This window comes from Eucyclogobius newberryi, unplaced genomic scaffold (genome assembly GCF_026437365.1).
Source record: "Eucyclogobius newberryi isolate DKJ021-1_F unplaced genomic scaffold, fEucNew1.0.hap1 SCAF_19, whole genome shotgun sequence".
NCBI classification, from domain to species: Eukaryota; Metazoa; Chordata; class Actinopteri; order Gobiiformes; family Gobiidae; genus Eucyclogobius; species Eucyclogobius newberryi.
The window spans coordinates 8,615,566-8,636,003 of record NW_027315823.1 but is presented as its reverse complement, the minus strand read 5'-3'; the positions used below and the strand labels follow the sequence as shown (position 1 = coordinate 8,636,003).

Here is a 20,438-nt window from a genome sequence, read left to right as displayed (position 1 = left end):
AATGCTGTTGCCAGTGTGAAAATAACGAATAATATCAAATATAAGTCGTACCCCGGCCAAAACTGAAAATATGGTACTATAACTGCTTTAAAGCTTGGGCGCCTCATGTTCAAACCATGAGAGAGTAGGTGTGTAAATATGTCACTAGTATTCATAAGCGTGGATTTTCCGGCGTGTGCACAGCTTTAGAACACCTTTATTCACAAGCCAATCTGCTTTCATCCCAAAGAGGGACAAAATGTACCTTTTTACCAGGGGAAAAAGGGTAATGCCATTTTACAGCGCCTGAACCTAAATTTGCGTGAGTGAAGAACACTTTTCAGTCCCGTTATCAGTCACTTAAAAGGTTTTCAACTGTAAACATTGTAAAAGGCGTTAAAAGTCTGGTACACACCCTTTTACTGTCGACATCCTGTTCTTATGGAAGCGTTTTTTATTTGAGAATGAAAATGGACAAACTCAAGTGATTTAGTAGTCATTAATGGTGATGAAGATTGAGAGCTGGAGAGGCTGAGGAGGCGGTTGGTTCTGCTGCTGAGAAGGAGGAGCATATCAATGACTTAGAACATGAAGAGACATTGTTTCCAATCCAAATTATGCAGTAATATTCATTATATCCAGTATTTGTATAGCACAAGTAAAATATGTTAAAAATAAACAAATAAATAAATAAATACATACAAACCAAATAAAAACTAGTAAAAAAATATATAAAATCAAATAAAATATATAAAATCAAATAAAAACTAATTAAAAACAACATAAAAATATAGCCGCAAGCGGCAATGATCGGCCCTCCCCACGCCGCCGGCACGCCGCCACGCCGCAAGAGGAGGGGGCGCTAACGCGCCCCAATTGTCCTTTTATTACGCCTACTGCTGAATCTGTGACACTGTCACATCTTCTCCCCTTTGTTTTACCATCAAAAAGCAATTTTATTTTGAATTCTTGGCAAAATGTGCGGCTTTGCCGCACAGACACCGTGACTCTTTGAATAAAAATGTGGATAACTTTTGATGGTCCACCCCTGAAGATGAGTCTCACCAAATTTTAGGTTAATAGGGCTAACGCCCTAAGAGGAGTTCATGAAAGTCTAAAGTGTAAACATGTTCTGGCGATTTCCCCATTGGAATAACATGGAAGGTTTTGGTCATCGCTACGGCAAAGCCGTAACAATTATGACATGGGTCTCATTGACTTTTTTGATGGGGATGCCAAAATTGAGCTGTGTGTCAAATTTCATATAATTTCGCAAAACTAAACATTTAACCTCCATATGTAGGGGGCGCTGTGGCGCCAAATTAATTTATTTCACTTCAAGTAGGTTTAGGGCAAAGAGTTTAACAACTGATTCTAATTTTACACAATTCAGACTTTATCTGCGCAAACGGCAGAAATGTTAAATTTGGGAGATTTTTGAAATTCTAGCTACAGTTTGCGGCTTCGCCGCACAGAGACCGTGACAGGTATCAATGTAATTTGAATAACTTTTGATGTCCCACTCCTCAGTAGCATTTTCACCAAATTTCAGCTTTTTAGGGCCAACGCCCTGGGAGGAGTTCGTAAAAGTACGACGTTTGGAAAAACTCCCGAGTCATGCTTAGCCATTTTTGAAGCAATATGGCCGACATTTGGTTGGGCGGACGGCGTTGCCGTTACAATATTTTTTACTTCTCTTGTCACCATCTACCTCTGCGCCAAATTTCATGATTCTACGATCAGATTTTTTTGGGGTCATTTCCTATCTCTCAATGCATTTTTGGTACATTTGGGGGCACTGACGCGCACATTTTTTTTATTTTAGAAAAGGGAAATAGCCAGAATGTAGAGAGGCACGATTTTTAGAGGTGTGCAAATTTTTGTGACTTTTCGTCAATGTTCACAGGGTGAAAAATAGGGAGGTTGGTCCCGAGAAGAAAGAAAGAAAGAAAGAAAGAAAGAATGATATTCCGATGCGAAAACAATGTTTCCCATTTTTCAAATATCAAACTATACATTTTCGGAAAGCGTTCGCGCTTTCCTACTTCATGGTGTGGGTCCCTGGTCACTGACGGGTACTTTCGTAAATTTTGAGTGGGTTCCGCCCACTTTGTGTTTTTGGCCCTCTATACAGTAATAATGTTCAATTTTTGCATTACAAGCTTATATGCACGGAACATGCAAGAGATGGGGAACGTATTCGTGAGCTACTTAGCGCAAATGAGTGCTTTATAAGGGCGGTCGTCATCCCAATGTAAAGTGCTCGTTTAGTGCGCACTTTTGCACGGGCTTCGCCCGTTTACAACGGTAATGTTCCATTTTCCTACTACTAATTAGTATGCACGGGGCGTGCGTGAGTGGAGGAGTGCGTTAGTGAGTGTTTGGAAGTGGGCGAGCGCTTCGCGCTCGATTTCGTGCGCACTATGTGCGCACTTTCGCAGCCGTACTTTGCACGGCCTTACGAGATTAATAGGCCTCTCGCCAGCTTGTGGCGCTCGGGCCTAATAATAAAAGACAGCCACAGGACCACACAATTCTCATGCCAAGTTTCATTAGTACTTCTGGAGTAGTTATTCTCTTCACCCCCAGGACGTAGTGTCTATATAACCTCCTTTTTTAACACATTTTCCTCTGATTTGTGCCATTGTAACAAAAACATTTGACAATCCTTGAGTTTGATGTGTCAGAAAGGCTAAAATCCCTGGGCGTGTCCTCGGTGTCAGAGCGGTTCAACCTTTTTTCCAAGTCGTCCGGCCTGAGAGCACTCGCCGCTTTGTGCTGTCAGCTCCGCTCTCTACAAACGCTGTTTAATTAAGTGTACGTGTGCGTGCCACGGAGGCGATTCTTGCCGTCAACCTGAGCGCCGCTGGAAATTGGAGCTATTTGTCCGCCGCGCTTGCTCTCCAGCTCGCTTTTTAGGGATGAAGAAGGTTTTTTTTTCCATTCATTTCAGTGGACGGACGCTGATGATCAAAGTAAGCCAAAATCGCACTGCCAAGAAAGCGCGCGGAGCCGACGAGAGAACAGTGAAATAATAACAAGATGTGGTTTATTGGAAAGTATGTGTTTACATGCATGCTTCTGGTAAACAAGAGTTGCACGCCGAGCTCATCGCCGTTTCAGAGTTGCTTTCGTTGCTGTCAATCATTGCTGCTGTTTAGTATTCTGCATTTTTTTGTATCGCACGCTTTAATATCGTCTCTCCAAACCTTCTGCTGCTCTTGAAAGTTGAGTCGTCAGCAGGAGAGCAGAATATTTAGCGTGTTTCAGACTGATATAGGAATTTAAAGTATCAGTGTCTTCGAAAGCGTGCAAAGAGTAATACATTTTGGACATTTAAGACGGTCTAGACGTCTCAAAACACAATTGGCGCGCGTCTTGACTGCGCGATATCCTGAAAAATATGTGATACTTACACTTCTGTTCATTTAAATATAGACAGGAGTGAAGAGTCTACCGTCTAAGGCGTGTACAGTAGTATAGGATGACGTAACCTGGCAAATGGATGAAATAAGATGAGAAACAATCATGGGAAATGTGTACTGTATTTTCCAGACTATAAGTTGCACCGGAGTATAAGTCGCACCAGTCAAAAAATGCAAAATAGAGAAGAATAAAACACATAAGTCGCACTGGAGTATGACATGAGATTGCAAGTGTGAAAATAACAAATAATATCACATATAAGTATATAAGTATAAATATAAGTATAAGTCGCACCCCGGCCAAAACTATGAAAAAGGTGTGCCTTATACTCTGGAAAATACGGTATCTTTGTCATTATGTTGAATGTGATTGGAAAGGTGTTCAGACTTTAGAGGAAGAAATTGTTTTAAATCTGCATTATTTCTATTCACGAAAAACCCTTCAAATGTGGTTTTTGAAGAGAAAAAGTTCACTTCCATGCTCCATTTCTACTTCTACTTCTACTACTCTCACCCTTTAGCTAAGTACTCATCGACTTGCACCCATCAGCAATAATCACACACAGGGCTATATTTAACTGCGGACGTCACGCTGAGGCAAGGTTCTCCCCGCAGAGTTTTTAATCCCAGCTGTGCCGCCGTGCATTTGACCACTTTGCCCGTGCGATTGTGGGCTCAGTTTAATCAAAGTTTAGCCTACTGGCCAGTCAGAAGGGGGGGGGGTGCCGGCAGAGGCAGAGGAGATGGAATAGGTTGGGCCAGAGGTGGGCCGGATCGTGAGGGGTAATCGAATAACTGCAGATAGACGGGGGAGAACGGGCTGTTAGGGAGCAGGGAACGTTTCGGCGGCGTAATACGTGTCACGTAATGATGGAATCGGGGTAAAGCAGTATTTATATTTCGCCTGCTTGATCGCTCGAAAAGAAAGGAGTCTCTAGTGGCACTTGTACCTTTTAAGGGAAATGAAAATGCCTTTGAGAAAATTGACACACGCCATGACAAATGAGTCTTTGTCTAGTGTCACGCTCGTCCCGTGTTATTGTTGTGTATTGTTGTACAGTAATCTGTTTTTCCACTAATCCTAATTGTACTGTATGTAATGTGAAATGTATGTTTTGTGTATTGCTGGCATTCTACACATTGCCCGGGGTTGGAAACGAGCTAAACTAGAGCTAATACTGGCACGTTTACAGACATGTTGATTAATGTGCACTGTCCTACTTCAAATAAACGAATAATAATATTAAAAATGATCAATGTGGCAAATGAGAGCGCTGTATTTCTCCAGCGTCGCACCGCTCTGGGCAAACGGGACTGCGGGTCGAGTTAACTGTCCATTTGTGTTTGAAGTAGACAATATTGTGAGGATGTGCAAAGTTTGACTAGTCAGTGTATCGTTTGTAGTAATTTTAAAAAAGCTGGTTTAAAAATTGAAAAAGGTTACTTTCAAATAAGGCGACGCTTCTGCACTTTTGAGATTCATTTTTTTACAGATTTTGCCTTTGTCTGATGATAATTAACCCACGACTGACAAGTTTAAAGACTTGTTTTAACATTGGATTGACGTGAAATATCGTGATAATCAGTTTTGTCAATATCGCCCATCACGCGTTCAAAGGTACGCTATTGCAACTTCTCTGATGGATAGACAGCCTCGTGGAGTTCATGCTTCGCCCAGAATGTTCCACAGCACGGCATTAAGCTTCTCCATCTCCATAGAAACAAGCAGTTAACACCCAGTAAGAACGCAGTATTTATTTGCACTAAACCAACAGAAAATGAATAAATGCAAGTCAAAGCTGTGGAGAATTCCAGGTGAAGCAATGACATCTCCATGGAGACGAGAAAAGGGACACAATGCACTTTTTAAATAAGAAATAAAAAGAGAAAATCGACTGTAGCTCTGGATTTTAAATGTCTCGCAGCAGTACTAGCGACTTCATTTTGTGTTTCCAACGTATCGAGCTCGACTCCACGTGGACCCGGCGAACGTCAATAAAATGTGCTAATTGATGACTTTTTCGCGTTTGCTCGAGGCAGGAAAACGTCCAACGAGATGCACGAGCCGCACGGACTGACAAAAAGCAACATCGTGACCAACATAAATCAGTTTTACGATTGATTTCTTTCACTTGCCGGTTGTGTGTTTTGGGCTGTCTTTTTTTATTTTTTTCTTTACTCGAATGTGTTTCAAAGTAAGTCATTTTCCTCCTCTTTTTGCACCTTCTTTAGAATCTTCAAACGCGTCCTTGTTGACCAACGCCGAGAAGATCGCCACTATAACCACGACTCACACGGCCCAGCAACAGGCGGCGCCGGAGGCCAGGTGAGACGGTTTGGACTGAACAGTTAAACAAGCGGTTAAATAACTAAAACGGTTCAGTAGGTGTATAGGACCTAGTAATACAAACCGCTTTAGCAAGAAAGACTGCATTTGCGCTTGCATTTGAAGGCTACAGCTTGCTATAAACGTTATCGCGAACAATATTCTTTTTACAGCACATCATAAAGCTATTTATGATGTCGATCGGAAACACCCTTCTGGCTTCGATCATTTATTGACGTGTTTTTCGCCCGTTAAACGCCTATTAAACACGTGCTTTCTGTGTCGCTCGTCTTTGCAGGAACAACACCAAACCCAAACAGGAATCGTTCGAGTTCAAAGCGCCGCAAGCCCCGCCCCCGCAACCCCCGACACAAGTCTCGCAGGTGAGTCTTTTTAAACCCTTTACAAACCCTATTCCTCTATATTTATCCGTGCTCTGCCCACCCACCCACCCACCCAGCCAGCAGGCCAAGGACGAAGCGTCTTCTTATTAATTCCCTGGCGCCTCCACCTGCTGCTCTTATCTGGACGGGTGCATTATGGGAAGCGTGTTTGCTTTCAGAGTCGCCCCTCAGTCCGGCGTGTTTTTTGACCGGCGCATTAATCTGCCGCTGTAGCGATGGCGTTCTCTGATAGCATTGATCCCGAAGCAGAGCAGATTAAGGGGAGCGGCGCGAGTGCGGTGTGAGGCGGCCCGGAGCTGTTTGCGTGTCCTTTAGGTGCCCTGCCTTCCCCCGTCTGTCCGTCTGTCTGTCTCCCCCTCCCTCTCCGTCTGTGTCCTGTCGCCGCCTCCACCACTAACCCGAGGCGTACATAATTCAGCATCGCTCCACCTGGGCACATGCGAGTCTGAGAGCGTCTGGTGGCGCCGCTCTTGCAGTCGACGTGGCGTTCGTCCTCTGGTTCTGAAATGGAAACGTCTTCAAAGGACACTCACAGGAGAAGTCTGAAAGTCAAAGTGGCCTTGCGAGCTGTGGAAGTCTGGTCCCTCTGATGATGTCATAGTTGCTCAGATGGTGGTGGGCAAGAGCCTTTACTACTCTGTGGGAGAATCACTGGTTTTTGTAGAATTTTCCTTGCGATTCTATATTGCAATCGAAATCGCTATTTGAATGGAAGCAATTGGCAAATCAAAAAGGCTGCAATTTTTCATGAAATGTCCTCCACAAACAACGACATATCCCTGTCTTTTTCTGCATTCAAACTGCTAGTCATATCATTTAGATCTGCACAAACACGTTCTGAAATACATGTGATTCTTTGACTAGTTTGTCAATACTCCTGGACATTGAATTACAGTATATATCATTAAAACGCAGATGTCATTCTCACGACCTTGTTTGCGTTGCTTCAGGATGGGGATTTCTACTCGGTGGACCTGGAGCGGGACAACAAGGGCTTCGGCTTCAGCCTGAGAGGAGGCCGAGAGTACAACATGGACCTGTACGTGCTGAGGCTCGCCGAGGAGGGGGCCGCGGTCCGCAATGGCAAGATGATGGTACGACCCAGAATGTGCTCTTCAGTATTCGCGATCTTCTTAGGAAAGCTCTACCAAAATTGGACGGTTAGAATCTTAAAGGACACATTTTATGCCTTATTAGGCCTGAGCGCCACAAGAGAATGTGGGCACGAAGGAAGGCGCTCGCCCGCTTCCAAACACTCACTCACTCCGCAGCCCGTGCCCATCCTGTGCATACAGATGACCGGTGGAAACATTATTCTTGTAAACGCAAACCAAACGAGCGCTTTACATGGGAACGACAAAGCAAAGCACGTTATAACACTGTCCCCTCATGTTATTCCTGTTGATTATTCATTTAATGTCAATTTATTTTGTTTTATTCCTTTTATTCCTTGACCAAGATGAAGCTAAAGTGATGCTGCTTGAGGACATATTGTTGGAGTATATGTACAGACACAATAGGTTTTTCAAAACACTAAATGCTCCTCGTTCCCGTGTCATTTTGATATCATTCCTGCTCCGTCCGTCACGTAACCACGAGTCTGTGCATACTTCAGGTAACAAGGATTTGATTACCGAACTGGCTAAATAAACGATTAGTCGCGATTAATGTTTCAGTTTTTTGCACTGCGGGCCCCGGGCAGCTGATTGTGTCGGTGAAAATGGCCTTTACAACACAAGAGGGAAAAAGAATCTATCAAGATAATTGCTTATGCATAATGTACCTTCCAATTACAGTTGGCTGCGCTCGGCTGGCGATAAACACGTTGCGTTCTGGCTCGGGCAATCACTCGACACCGTGCGTACAAACACGAGGGCGGACCCGGGACTAAACATACTTTGAAGTCATTGATATTTGCGATTACTGCGAGACGCTACGCAAGATTTAACCTTTGTTTGATGAATCTGAAGCGCTTTCCTCTTAGGTCTAAAGTGATTTAATCTCGACGATGCAAACGAAGGCTTTGCAGGTTCGTTTTTTTAAAAAAGTGGGGTGCATTTGAGGGTGCGTGTTTTGTGCAGAATGGCTTTGTTAGCCCCAGGTATGGAGTCGTCTGAGGCAGAGGTGTCGGAGCGAGATCACGGATTCCCCCGGTAAACCGACGGCGCCGCTCTTCAGGGGTCGAAGCAGGAACCGAGCAGCGCAAAGCTTTTTTTCTTTTTCTTTCCCCCCCGTCTGCCTCTCTCGCGTTTTTCCCCCCAGCTCGGCATCACAGTCGCTGCTTTAAGACACGATTTGCCTCCTTGGAAACCGTCGCTACACAAACTGGAAAGCGTACCACAGACTAGAGTTTTAAGTGAAGTCGCACGTACGGTTGATGTCAACATTCCTTGGGGGGTGAAGCTAACTTACCGCTACTGTTACTCAAGTTAGACTTTAATCTGATCATAAAGAACGGGTTCAGTTGGAACTATAGCGCGTGCTTTTTAAATAACAGCCGAGTCAGATCACTTGAAGGGGCGGTGGACGCTCTCTGTGATCACCGGCTCCGTGAAAATTGCCGTTTGAATCCGTAATATTTTTGGTTTTCAGAGCAATCTATGTACGAGGCTATGTTTCCTCGTGTTTGCACAGTGTTTATGGTGTGTCGTCATGGTAACTGACCGCCAGCAGAACACAAAGCGCTTACAGCAAGAACGAAAAAGAAGACAATTCGTTCTGGAAATGTTCTTCTTTCTTCAGTGTAGTTTTAGTCGACCCATTAGTTGTATTAGTTGCTTATATTTAGTATTAAGGGTTTATTTGCACAACAGCAGAAGGTAATGGAGTGAGCTAGCTGAATATTTTGGAGCGCATCATTGTCAAATCAAATCCACTTTATTTATGCAGCACATTTAATAAACATGAACCGTTTCCAAAGTGCTGCATGGACAAACAGAAAATGAAAGGTTTCAAAAGTGCTCATTTTGATCACTAAAACCCAAAACTGTAACCGCAGCTAAATCAAATCAGAGCAAAAACCATAAAAAGTCAGATAAATAAAACTCCGAGGAGCACAGAACTCACGCAGCGTTAAAAGCCAGAGGATAAAAGTGGGACGAGACCTTTCACGCCTGCCGCTTGTGTCTGATTCCGCTCCGTTGTTTCTCCCTCTCAGGTCGGCGACGAGATTCTGGAGATCAACGGCGAGAGCACCAAAGGCATGAAGCACGCCCGGGCCATCGAGCTCATCAAGAGCGGGGGCCGGCGCGTCCACCTGGTGCTCAAGCGCGGCGACGGCTCAGTGCCTGAATATGGTGGGTCAATCTACGAAAACATTCCCTTCTCGCCCATCTTCACGCCCTGAGCGGGGGTGGGCTCGGCGTGGACGGTGGTGGGGGCCTGTGAAGGAACTGACCTGGTGTCTTGGGTGTCTTTCTGGTGGAAGTCACTGTTACCTCTGTTTTCTATGGAAGCATTAGCTGGACGCGCCTTTCGCCCGCTCTCTACCTGTGTGTCATCTCGCGGTCACGTGTCACCTTATAGCCACTGAGCAAAAGCACTCTGCTGGGACTTTACGCGTGTCAGTGCTACGTTAATACCGTTTACATGGTTTGAATGAGCAGATTAGTACAGTCAGTATTCTTTGTGGAAGGAAGTGTCAATGTCTAAATGTGTTATGAATATTATTTAGCATTAAGGAAAAACTTGATCCACTGCATCCCGTGGTAAAATGGGACGTTCTTGTTAAAGCATTACTCTTTTGGTTAAGATGTGTCACAAACATATTTATGATATTTATTGAAGGTGAATGTAAGCTACTGAATTCAAAGGATTTGAGCTAAGAACGTAACTGAGGCGAAAGAGCAAGTGCTTTGGAAAAGAGGAAATGTCACTGTATTGTGCTTGACATGACTCACTAATCCTTGGGATTTATTTGCACCCACTGTTAATGTCATTGATCGGCTGTGGTTCTAGGATGTGCCCCTCCCAAAGCCCGGAATAGAATAACTGATAAAAATATACATTTTGTACATTGACTTAAAGAGGCATTTTTACAAGTATTTTTGTTCGATGTACAGAGCCGTGAACTGAAACCACATATTAATGGATAAAAGTCTATTGATGCATGAATTGTTTAACTGTAAATTTGATTTGTATGTCTATTCTCCATAATATTTATGGAATTATTTCTTTTTTTTTTGGTTTACTTAATAGTCCTGAGTCATTGTTTGGTTGTTTTATTACATTTTTATTACAGTTGAGATGCATTTGCCTGTCCAGAGACGCTCATTGGTGTAAATGGATTTTGCGCTAAGAATGTGCTGTCTTTATGCACCACTATCACATCGTGCGTACTTGTACATTTGGATCATGTTTTGTATTTTCAGTTGGCACGATGTTGGCGGCCTTGCCCGTATTCTTGTTTTTTTTACCTGTCAGCTATGTAAAACCGCTTCATACGCTGGTGTTGTGGGTCTCACTGTCTTCTTTTGAGTTCCGTTTCTGCTGCTTCTGTTCACATGTGCGTGTGGCTAATGTGTGGCTAATGTGTGGCTAATGTGTGGGTGTGTGGGTCCACGGGGGCAATATCTTTGGACTGTCTCTGTTCTGAATGAAACAATGATCAAATAAACACTTTTTTATTGAAAATCAACACAAACAATAATTCCTCTTTTCTTGCTTCAGGTTTGTTCAGTGATTTAAACTGTACTTTTCTCTCTTTCTCTTCTCCTTCTTTATTTTTTTTGCGCTGGGCTCTTGTCTTTCTTCAGGGATGGTTGCTCCCCATCTCACTGCATGTATGAAAAATGACAAGATGGGGGAGGCCTCTGTCCTCCAAAATCAGACCACGGTTTGTAACTGTCCCCCCCCCCCCCCCCCCCCCCCCCTGTCGTCCGTCTTTTTCTCGGTTGTCTTCTGTCTTGTGCAGTCATCCATCCTCCACTCGCCGCCGCATCCGCAATCACCGTCCATACTATATCGCTTATTTTTGACGTGAAATTCAGTTGATAGACCAGGCATTCTTGAGCGAGCACCATTGTTTTTAGATTTCCTCTTGACAATTCAGGTGGATTTAAACCATGTCACGTCATGAGCGCATGAAAGAGCATGGCTGGTCAGAAAACTCATCATCAGGCTGCATAACAAAGTGGGTGTTTCTTTTAAGTCGATGGCTGCCTCACGATTCCGTCTCTTGCTTTCTATTCTCATCTTTAAGCTTCCACTGGCTCAAGACTTTAACTCTACATCACAATGGCTTTCATCGCTAACGTTTCCAGTTTCTTGTTTGAGCGGTTCAGCATGGTCAGAGAAGCCAGAGGGAAGTGCTTTGGGCCTGGGTGCATATCCCAGAGTGCTTAATCGTGACCGGCTGGATATGGGTTCTCAGGACTGATAATTGATCATTGAAAATACAAGGTTAAAAGCCTTTAAGATCAGTCCACCAAATTGTATTGGGGTTTTTAAGCACTCTGCGATGCCCCGCGTTAGATGTGACGTATGTTTGATCCACTGCCCTATGTTACAGACGCCAACGACATCAGCGCAGTCAACGCAGCCACAGGGTTACAAAACGCTGCGGAAGTAAGCCTCCAGCCCTCAACCAATGAACTGTTGGAGGCAAGTATCTCATCAGAACCCCACCGTTCATCCAGGAGCAAGAAGGACACGAATCGTCACTCCACCGGCACCGGCAAGCACCACCACTCCAGTCATCGGCATCGCTCCCCACATAAAAAGAGCGGGACGGGGAAGAGCAAAGGGAAGAAGTCCCCTGTCAAGCTGTTCAAGAAGAAGGACAAGGACGGACGGCATCATTCCAGCGGGCAGCATCACCGTAGCCGCCACCGCTCGCCTGAGCGCAAACACCGCTCTCACAGTGCAGAGAATACTCTGGACAGTCGCGGCAGAAGTGGGCGGTCCCCAGATAGACGCCACAGGCATCGCTCTCCACACCGCTCTCCACAACGCTCCCCCTATCGCTCCCCCTATCGCCATCGCTCTCCCAACCGCACCAGGAGACACTCCCCCACCAGGAGACCCTCCCCCACCAGACAACACCGTTACTCCCCTGACCCCTACCGCAGGTATGGCTCTCCAGCCCGACAGAGGCCAGCCGGCAATAAGAAACCCAATGGGGAGGTCTTGAAGGAGGCGGCCAGGTCTCCTGAATCCCTCCCACCTTCAGAGCCCAGTGTGCTTCGAGAACCTCCAGCCCTGGACCGCCTAAACCGTGAGCCCGTACTCCCATCCCTGCGGAGGGAGGAGCGGCTGTACGGGGAGGATAGTCTCCTCAATAGAGCCTCTTCTATGGAAAGAGCCTACAGGGGTGACAGGGGCGACAGGGGCGACAGCCTGCTGCGTGATGTAGTGAGAGATCCCTTCAGAGATGTCACCTTACCTAGAGTGCGCACACCTGACTCGGATTCAGCATACCTGAGGTACAGCTCACTGCTCAGAGGCCGATCCCCCGACAGGCTGGACCGGGACGAGCGTTACCCCAGCCGCGGGAGCACCCCGGAGCCCCGGTACCGAGCACGCAGCCTCGGCCGTGACGTGTCCCCCCCCAGGACCTCCAGGCTGGATGACTCGGCAGACGAAGAGGATGATGACAACTTTGTAGCGGCCAAAGTAAGGGAGTACTACAGCACGCTGAAGACGGACACCAGCCGCTCCTCAAAGTCCACTGTCCCGGAGCCCAAGAAAAACTACAAGGGGAACCCCAAAGATCTGAGCATTTGATTGGCTGTTACCGCGACCGCTCAAAGTCCCAAAGTACCAGTCGTGACCATATGTGTTACACAGTCTGCTATAAATATGTGCCAACGTCCAGACACTGGCAAAACAGAGATTCCAGAAAGACTTTGAAAAGCTTTTTTTCTCTTTTTTTTTTTTAACTGTATGTTTTCTTTTTTTGTTTAACATTAACATTTAAAATGACACTTGACTTTTCCAGAAAATGTAAAACCACAAAAAACAAAAATGTGCCTAACAGTTTCATCAACAAGCAACTTTAGTTTCTGACCTACTTCATTCAGGCGGTTTGTGCCTCTGTCCGATGATGAAATGTATGGACTTCTCCGATGACCCGAGGACCACGCACTGGGACCACCACAGTTGGTGCTCTCAATAATGCTGTGCATGTCTTTATCATTTTCAATGTCTTCTCTCTTTCTCCCTCTTGAGTTCTCTCTCTCTCTCTCTCTTTCTATAGCTCCTCCCAGTGCCACTGTTTTTCGACATGTGACCAGACTATAGCACAAGCCTGCATTTGTTTGTATATTTTTGACAGTTTGCAGTTTGTGTACATTCAGAGGTGGCCATTTTAAACGAAGGGAAACGTGAAACTTCAACTATGACAATGATGTTAAAATAAAATAATATATTCAACAAATAAATATATGTTTGATTTGATTCACTGTAAACGTAACAGTTCCAGTATTACGTCGACCCTTTGTAGGCTTTTTATGGGCAAAGATAAAGTGTTGTAACAGTGAATGTCTTCTGACTTTGAAGATAAGCACGTCTTAACTCTTCTGCAACATCAAAGTCATGAGACGGCAGTGGAGCCACATCCACCTTTGATATGCACTTTATTCATTCTCCTTTATCTTCTACGTCCCGTTCTACACCTCCACACTCTTAATGTCTTCCTCTTTGCTAACGAGTAACCTGTCTTTTTAATTATCACAAGTAAACAATTATCATGGACTGAAAATCCACTTTTGGAGTGCAGTGTTCCCAGTTTGCAGTGATATCCAACAAAAGTGTAAGAAAGAACTGTATGAAATGGCTGCAGAATAGTATATTTGCTGTAACTGTTAGTTAAGTAGCGTAATAGGTGTTGTAATGTGCCAGTTTGAGAGGCATGTGGCGTAACACTGTAACTAAGCAGCATTAAAAGCCAGGCGGGTTATAGTAATGCGTACATATTACAATACTGCAGGGGTGTCCACACTTTTTTCACCGAGGGCCGCATTTTGAAACGTATACGCAACAGAGGGCCACAGAAAACCCGACAAAGTGACATTTTTGACATTGTTTCGACGTCTTCTCCCCTTTGATAAGACTTGGAACATTAATATTAGGCTGGTATAACATAAAAATGCTTGAATTTGTCCAATTTGACAGTCAAAAGTACTACGCTTTGTTGTTTGGACCAACTTTGCAGGAAGCCGGAGGGCCGCATTTGGCCCCCGGGCCGCAGGTTGGACACGCCTGCTCCTGCTGCACGTTCTCCAGGACGTTGTTGCTCTCTGGATATAGAGTTGTTTCAAAATGATCTGTCGCAATGGGCTTTTTTGCAGATGCTCGTTTGCTTCTGCCTCCTCAGTAATGGGACAGCGGCTCCTGAATAATGGATCTGAGACACTCTCCTCCCGCTCTTTAAATCTCTCACATCCTTTTTTTTTTTTTAATTTTTTTTTCATTTTTTATATCAAGACTCGACTCCTTCTCATCATCAAATGCAGGACCGGGTGACCCCTAGAGATGATGAACGGCCGGAGCGCGCTGACGATTTACGACGTGGACGGGAGGCGGCTCGACGCTAATGAAACGTTCGATAGCGACGTGTCCATAAGCCGAGGCGAGGCTGGAGCCGGCAGGTCCTCTCACGCTGACCTCTGAGACGGTGCGCTCCCTGGTTACCATGGAAACGCTGGCGCAACAGGCGCGCTGCACAAACGTAGAGTCAACAAGCGGGATCGGGGTCATTTTGAGATGAGGGAGGGACGTTTGAATGTGCTGTGCTCTTTGTCCTCGTACTGTACGTGTCTCAGGGGCTCTTTGTCCTCGTACTGTACGTGTCTCAGGGGCTCTTTGTCCTCGTACTGTACGTGTCTCAGCGGCTCTTTGTCCTCATACTGTAAGTGTCTCAGGGGCTCTTTGTCCTCGTACTGTACGTGTCTCAGCAGCTCTTTGTCCTCGTACTGCAAGTGTCTCAGCAGCTCTTTGTCCTCATACTGTACGTGTCTCAGGGGCTCTTTGTCCTCGTACTGTAAGTGTCTCAGGGGCTCTTTGTCCTCATACTGTACGTGTCTCAGCTGCTCTTTGTCCTCATACTGTACGTGTCTCACCAGCTCTTTGTCCTCGTACTGTACGTGTCTCAGGGGCTCTTTGTCCTCATACTGTACGTGTCTCAGCGGCTCTTTGTCCTCGTACTGTAAGTGTCTCAGCGGCTCTTTGTCCTCGTACGGTACGTGTCTCAGCGGCTCTTTGTCCTCGTACTGTACGTGTCTCAGCGGCTCTTTGTCCTCGTACTGTACGTGTCTCAGTGGCTCTTTGTCCTCGTACTGTACGTGTCTCAGCGGCTCTTTGTTCTCGTACTGTAAGTGTCTCAGCGGCTCTTTGTCCTCGTACGGTACGTGTCTCAGCGGCTCTTTGTCCTCGTACTGTACGTGTCTCAGCGGCTCTTTGTCCTCATACTGTGCGTGTCTCAGTGGCTCTTTGTCCTCGTACTGTACGTGTCTCAGCGGCTCTTTGTTCTCGTACTGTAAGTGTCTCAGCGGCTCTTTGTCCTCATGCTGTAATTGTCTCAGGGGCTCTTTGTCCTCATTCTGTACGTGTCTCAGGGGCTCTTTGTCCTCATACTGTACGTGTCTCAGCGGCTCTTTGTCCTCATACTGCAAGTGTCTCAGGGGCTCTTTGTCCTCATACTGTACGTGTCTCAGCGGCTCTTTGTCCTCATACTGTAAGTGTCTCAGGGGCTCTTTGTCCTCATACTGTACGTGTCTCAGCGGCTCTTTGTCTTGATACTGTAAGTGTCTCAGGGGCTCTTTGTCCTCATACTGTACGTGTCTCAGGGGCTCTTTGTCCTCGTACTGTACGTGTCTCAGGGGCTCTTTGTCCTCATACTGCAAGTGTCTCAGGGGCTCTTTGTCCTCATACTGTACGTGTCTCAGCGGCTCTTTGTCCTCATACTGTACGTGTCTCAGGGGCTCTTTGTCCTCATACTGTACGTGTCTCAGCGGCTCTTTGTCTTGATACTGTAAGTGTCTCAGGGGCTCTTTGTCCTCATACTGTACGTGTCTCAGGGGCTCTTTGTCCTCGTACTGTACGTGTCTCAGGGGCTCTTTGTCCTCGTACTGTACGTGTCTCAGGGGCTCTTTGTCCTCGTACTGTACGTGTCTCAGGGGCTCTTTGTCCTCGTACTGTACGTGTCTCAGGGGCTCTTTGTCCTCGTACTGTACGTGTCTCAGCGGCTCTTTGTCCTCATACTGTAAGTGTCTCAGGGGCTCTTTGTCCTCGTACTGTACGTGTCTCAGCAGCTCTTTGTCCTCGTACTGCAAGTGTCTCAGCAGCTCTTTGTCCTCATACTGTACGTGTCTCAGGGGCTCTTTGTCCTCGTACTGTAAGTGTCTCAGGGGCTCTTTGTCCTCATACTGTACGTGTCTCAGCTGCTCTTTGTCCTCATACTGTACGTGTCTCAGCAGCTCTTTGTCCTCGTACTGTACGTGTCTCAGGGGCTCTTTGTCCTCATACTGTACGTGTCTCAGCGGCTCTTTGTCCTCGTACTGTAAGTGTCTCAGCGGCTCTTTGTCCTCGTACTGTAAGTGTCTCAGCGGCTCTTTGTCCTCGTACGGTACGTGTCTCAGCGGCTCTTTGTCCTCGTACTGTACGTGTCTCAGCGGCTCTTTGTCCTCATACTGTGCGTGTCTCAGTGGCTCTTTGTCCTCGTACTGTACGTGTCTCAGCGGCTCTTTGTTCTCGTACTGTAAGTGTCTCAGCGGCTCTTTGTCCTCATGCTGTAATTGTCTCAGGGGCTCTTTGTCCTCATTCTGTACGTGTCTCAGGGGCTCTTTGTCCTCATACTGTACGTGTCTCAGCGGCTCTTTGTCCTCATACTGCAAGTGTCTCAGGGGCTCTTTGTCCTCATACTGTACGTGTCTCAGCGGCTCTTTGTCCTCATACTGTACGTGTCTCAGGGGCTCTTTGTCCTCATACTGTACGTGTCTCAGCGGCTCTTTGTCTTGATACTGTAAGTGTCTCAGGGGCTCTTTGTCCTCATACTGTACGTGTCTCAGGGGCTCTTTGTCCTCATACTGCAAGTGTCAGCAGCTCTTTGTCCTCATACTGTACGTGTCTCAGCGGCTCTTTGTCCTCATACTGTAAGTGTCTCAGGGGCTCTTTGTCCTCATACTGTAAGTGTCTCAGCGGCTCTTTGTCCTCATACTGTACGTGTCTCAGCGGCTCTTTGTCCTCATACTGTAAGTGTCTCAGGGGCTCTTTGTCCTCATACTGTACGTGTCTCAGCGGCTCTTTGTCCTCATACTGTACGTGTCTCAGGGGCTCTTTGTCCTCATACTGTACGTGTCTCAGCGGCTCTTTGTCTTGATACTGTAAGTGTCTCAGGGGCTCTTTGTCCTCATACTGTACGTGTCTCAGGGGCTCTTTGTCCTCATACTGCAAGTGTCAGCAGCTCTTTGTCCTCATACTGTACGTGTCTCAGCGGCTCTTTGTCCTCATACTGTAAGTGTCTCAGGGGCTCTTTGTCCTCATACTGTAAGTGTCTCAGCGGCTCTTTGTCCTCATACTGTACGTGTCTCAGCGGCTCTTTGTCCTCATACTGTAAGTGTCTCAGGGGCTCTTTGTCCTCATACTGTACGTGTCTCAGCGGCTCTTTGTCCTCGTACTGTAAGTGTCTCAGGGGCTCTTTGTCCTCGTACTGTACGTGTCTCAGCGGCTCTTTGTCCTCATACTGTACGTGTCTCAGGGGCTCTTTGTCCTCATACTGTAAGTGTCCCAGGGGCTCTTTGTCCTCATACTGTACGTGTCTCAGGGGCTCTTTGTCCTCGTACTGTACGTGTCTCAGCGGCTCTTTGTCCTCGTACTGTAAGTGTCCCAGGGGCTCTTTGTCCTCATACTGTACGTGTCTCAGGGGCTCTTTGTCCTCATACTGTAAGTGTCTCAGGGGCTCATTGTCCTCATACTGTAAGTGTCTCAGGGGCTCATTGTCCTCATACTGTACGTGTCTCAGGGGCTCTTTGTCCTCGTACTGTACGTGTCTCAGCGGCTCTTTGTCCTCATACTGTAAGTGTCTCAGCAGCTCTTTGTCCTCATACTGTCCGTGTCTCAGCGGCTCTTTGTCCTCATACTGTAAGTGTCTCAGCAGCTCTTTGTCCTCATACTGTACGTGTCTCAGCGGCTCTTTGTCCTCATACTGTAAGTGTCTCAGCGGCTCTTTGTCCTCATACTGTAAGTGTCTCAGCAGCTCTTTGTCCTCATACTGTACGTGTCTCAGCGGCTCTTTGTCCTCATACTGTAAGTGTCTCAGCAGCTTTGTCCTCATACTGTACGTGTCTCAGCGGCTCTTTGTCCTCATACTGTAAGTGTCTCAGCAGCTCTTTGTCCTCATACTGTACGTGTCTCAGCGGCTCTTTGTCCTCATACTGTATGTGTCTCAGCAGCTCTTTGTCCTCATACTGTACTTGTCTCAGCGGCTCTTTGTCCTCATACTGTAAGTGTCTCAGCGGCTCTTTGTCCTCATTCAGCGAGATAGGTGTGTGCAGCCTGGAACCCAATTATAAACCACTCAACACGATGTACTTTATTATGTATAAGCAGGTGATTGCTCAAGGGCCATTTGTAGTGGATGGTTTTATTAAAAAGAAAAATTACCACAGCTTCTTACAGTTGCCACACTAATCAATAAGAGGCAGACGTCGCAGCTCGTAACGCTGTAATATTGTAACGCAGTAACACAGCAAAGCCTTTCTCACCTCCACTCTTTTCCTCAATAACATGCAACAGGTTTTATTGTTTAACTCTTCTATATCAAGATTTACAGCCCAAACTGACCAGAGCACAAGTCTTAGAGCTTTTTTTATGTGTGTTCACTGACCTGATATTGTAGTCACAGTTGCCCTGAGGCAGGCTGGCAAAACTGTGATCGCTCAAAGCCCATCTGACCTCACGATCGGGCGACCTGCGAAGACTCTGCATTTTACAAAAAAATATATTGCAGTAATATTGAGCCATTGCCAGTGTCTCTTACAATGAAGAAGCCCTAATGTAAGTATTTTGTGTAACAACTTATTATTTAGCATTTGTAGCCTTCTAATTTGCTCTGTGGGCTGTACAATTATGAATTAAAATCAACACAACTTGAATTAACAACATAATCGCAGTCATCCTCAAACATATAGCATGGTTTATAGCTATTAGAAAGATGAGATAACCTTTTATTCGTCCAACAATAAGGAAATTCAAATGTTGCAACACAGATAAGGTACAGAAACAGATTATGCAAATATGTATAATATAAAGACACAGATAAACTTGGAAAAAAAACTCAAAGAGAAATAAAACTAATAAAAAACCTCGTATATTCTTAATACAAACAGCACTCTTATTTACAGATGTTGTACAGACAGACAATATTGCATCAGGATGAAGTATTATTGGAGAATCACGCTGTAAGATGTCATAATAAAGTGCATTAGTAGAGCCTGCACCTGTAGCGTCTGCGGCGTGGCGCCATCTTGCGGCTTGTTGCTGTACGTGCAGTCTGTCGTCAGCACACGGAGGATCGTCTTCCCAAATCAATCACGTTGAGCTGAAAACTCCTCTTCCACGTGTGACGAGCTGTGCAGAGGCTGAGCTGTCCCGGGACGAGGCGTGGTCAACGGGACAAGTCGCTGATGGAGCACCGTGTAGCTCAGGGGCCGCGCTGCGCCCTCTACTGTTCAAAGTGGGACAGGTCCACGTTCAAGTCATGCAAAATTCAAGCGTTAAGACACTTCAAAATGATGAATACTTCTGCTTCATACTTGTAAAACACAACGCCATAACTTGTAGCCACTTACTTACTATGGAAGTTGTACAAATGTGAAGCTATCTTTTATACTCACTTTTTATTCCAAATGAGCCTGATTATGTTGTTTCTGTTCCACAAGCTATAGGCCAATCTTTTTATTTATTTTATTTGTTTTATTTTATTTATTTTAATTTTATATTAGTTTATTGTATTCATTTAATTGTATTTATTGTATGTATTTTATTTATTTTATTTATTTTATTTATTTTATTTATTTTATTTATTTTATTTTATTTTATATTGTTCATTGTATTCATTTAATTGTATTTATTTTATATTATTTTATATTAGTTTATTGTATTCATTTAATTGTATTTATTGTATTTATTTTATTTATTCTATTTCATTTGCTGGTTCATGTCATTAGAATAGTCTACTACTACTGCATATAACCAGTGGGCAAATATAGGAGCTACAGTACACGGTATATTAAAATAACACTTGTTAGTCGTTCAGTCAGTTAATGTCAATCATTGCGTGGCTCTTGCTCAAAGGCAGCAGCAGTC

The 20,438-nt window shown here is 45.4% G+C and overlaps 1 protein-coding gene across 9 annotated transcripts in view; it reads left to right on the top strand.

Annotated features, from left to right (window-relative positions):
* magi1b (membrane associated guanylate kinase, WW and PDZ domain containing 1b) overlaps nucleotides 1-13,513 on the top strand; it is a 122,272-nt gene extending 108,759 nt beyond the window's left edge. For 7 of the 9 annotated variants that reach the window (XM_072451631.1, XM_072451635.1, XM_072451634.1 and 4 more), the window contains 5 exons: nucleotides 5,637-5,730; nucleotides 6,029-6,113; nucleotides 7,085-7,228; nucleotides 9,292-9,430; nucleotides 11,644-13,513. In XM_072451631.1, coding sequence (XP_072307732.1) covers nucleotides 5,637-5,730; nucleotides 6,029-6,113; nucleotides 7,085-7,228; nucleotides 9,292-9,430; nucleotides 11,644-12,857 — 1,676 coding nt within the window. In that variant the 3' untranslated portion in view covers nucleotides 12,858-13,513. Of the gene's footprint in view, nucleotides 1-5,636; nucleotides 5,731-6,028; nucleotides 6,114-7,084; nucleotides 7,229-9,291; nucleotides 10,841-10,888; nucleotides 10,969-11,643 lie in introns of those variants that run through there. The other 2 variants (XM_072451637.1, XM_072451638.1) reach the window with 2 other exon arrangements.
* The last annotated feature ends 6,925 nt before the right edge of the window (nucleotides 13,514-20,438 follow it).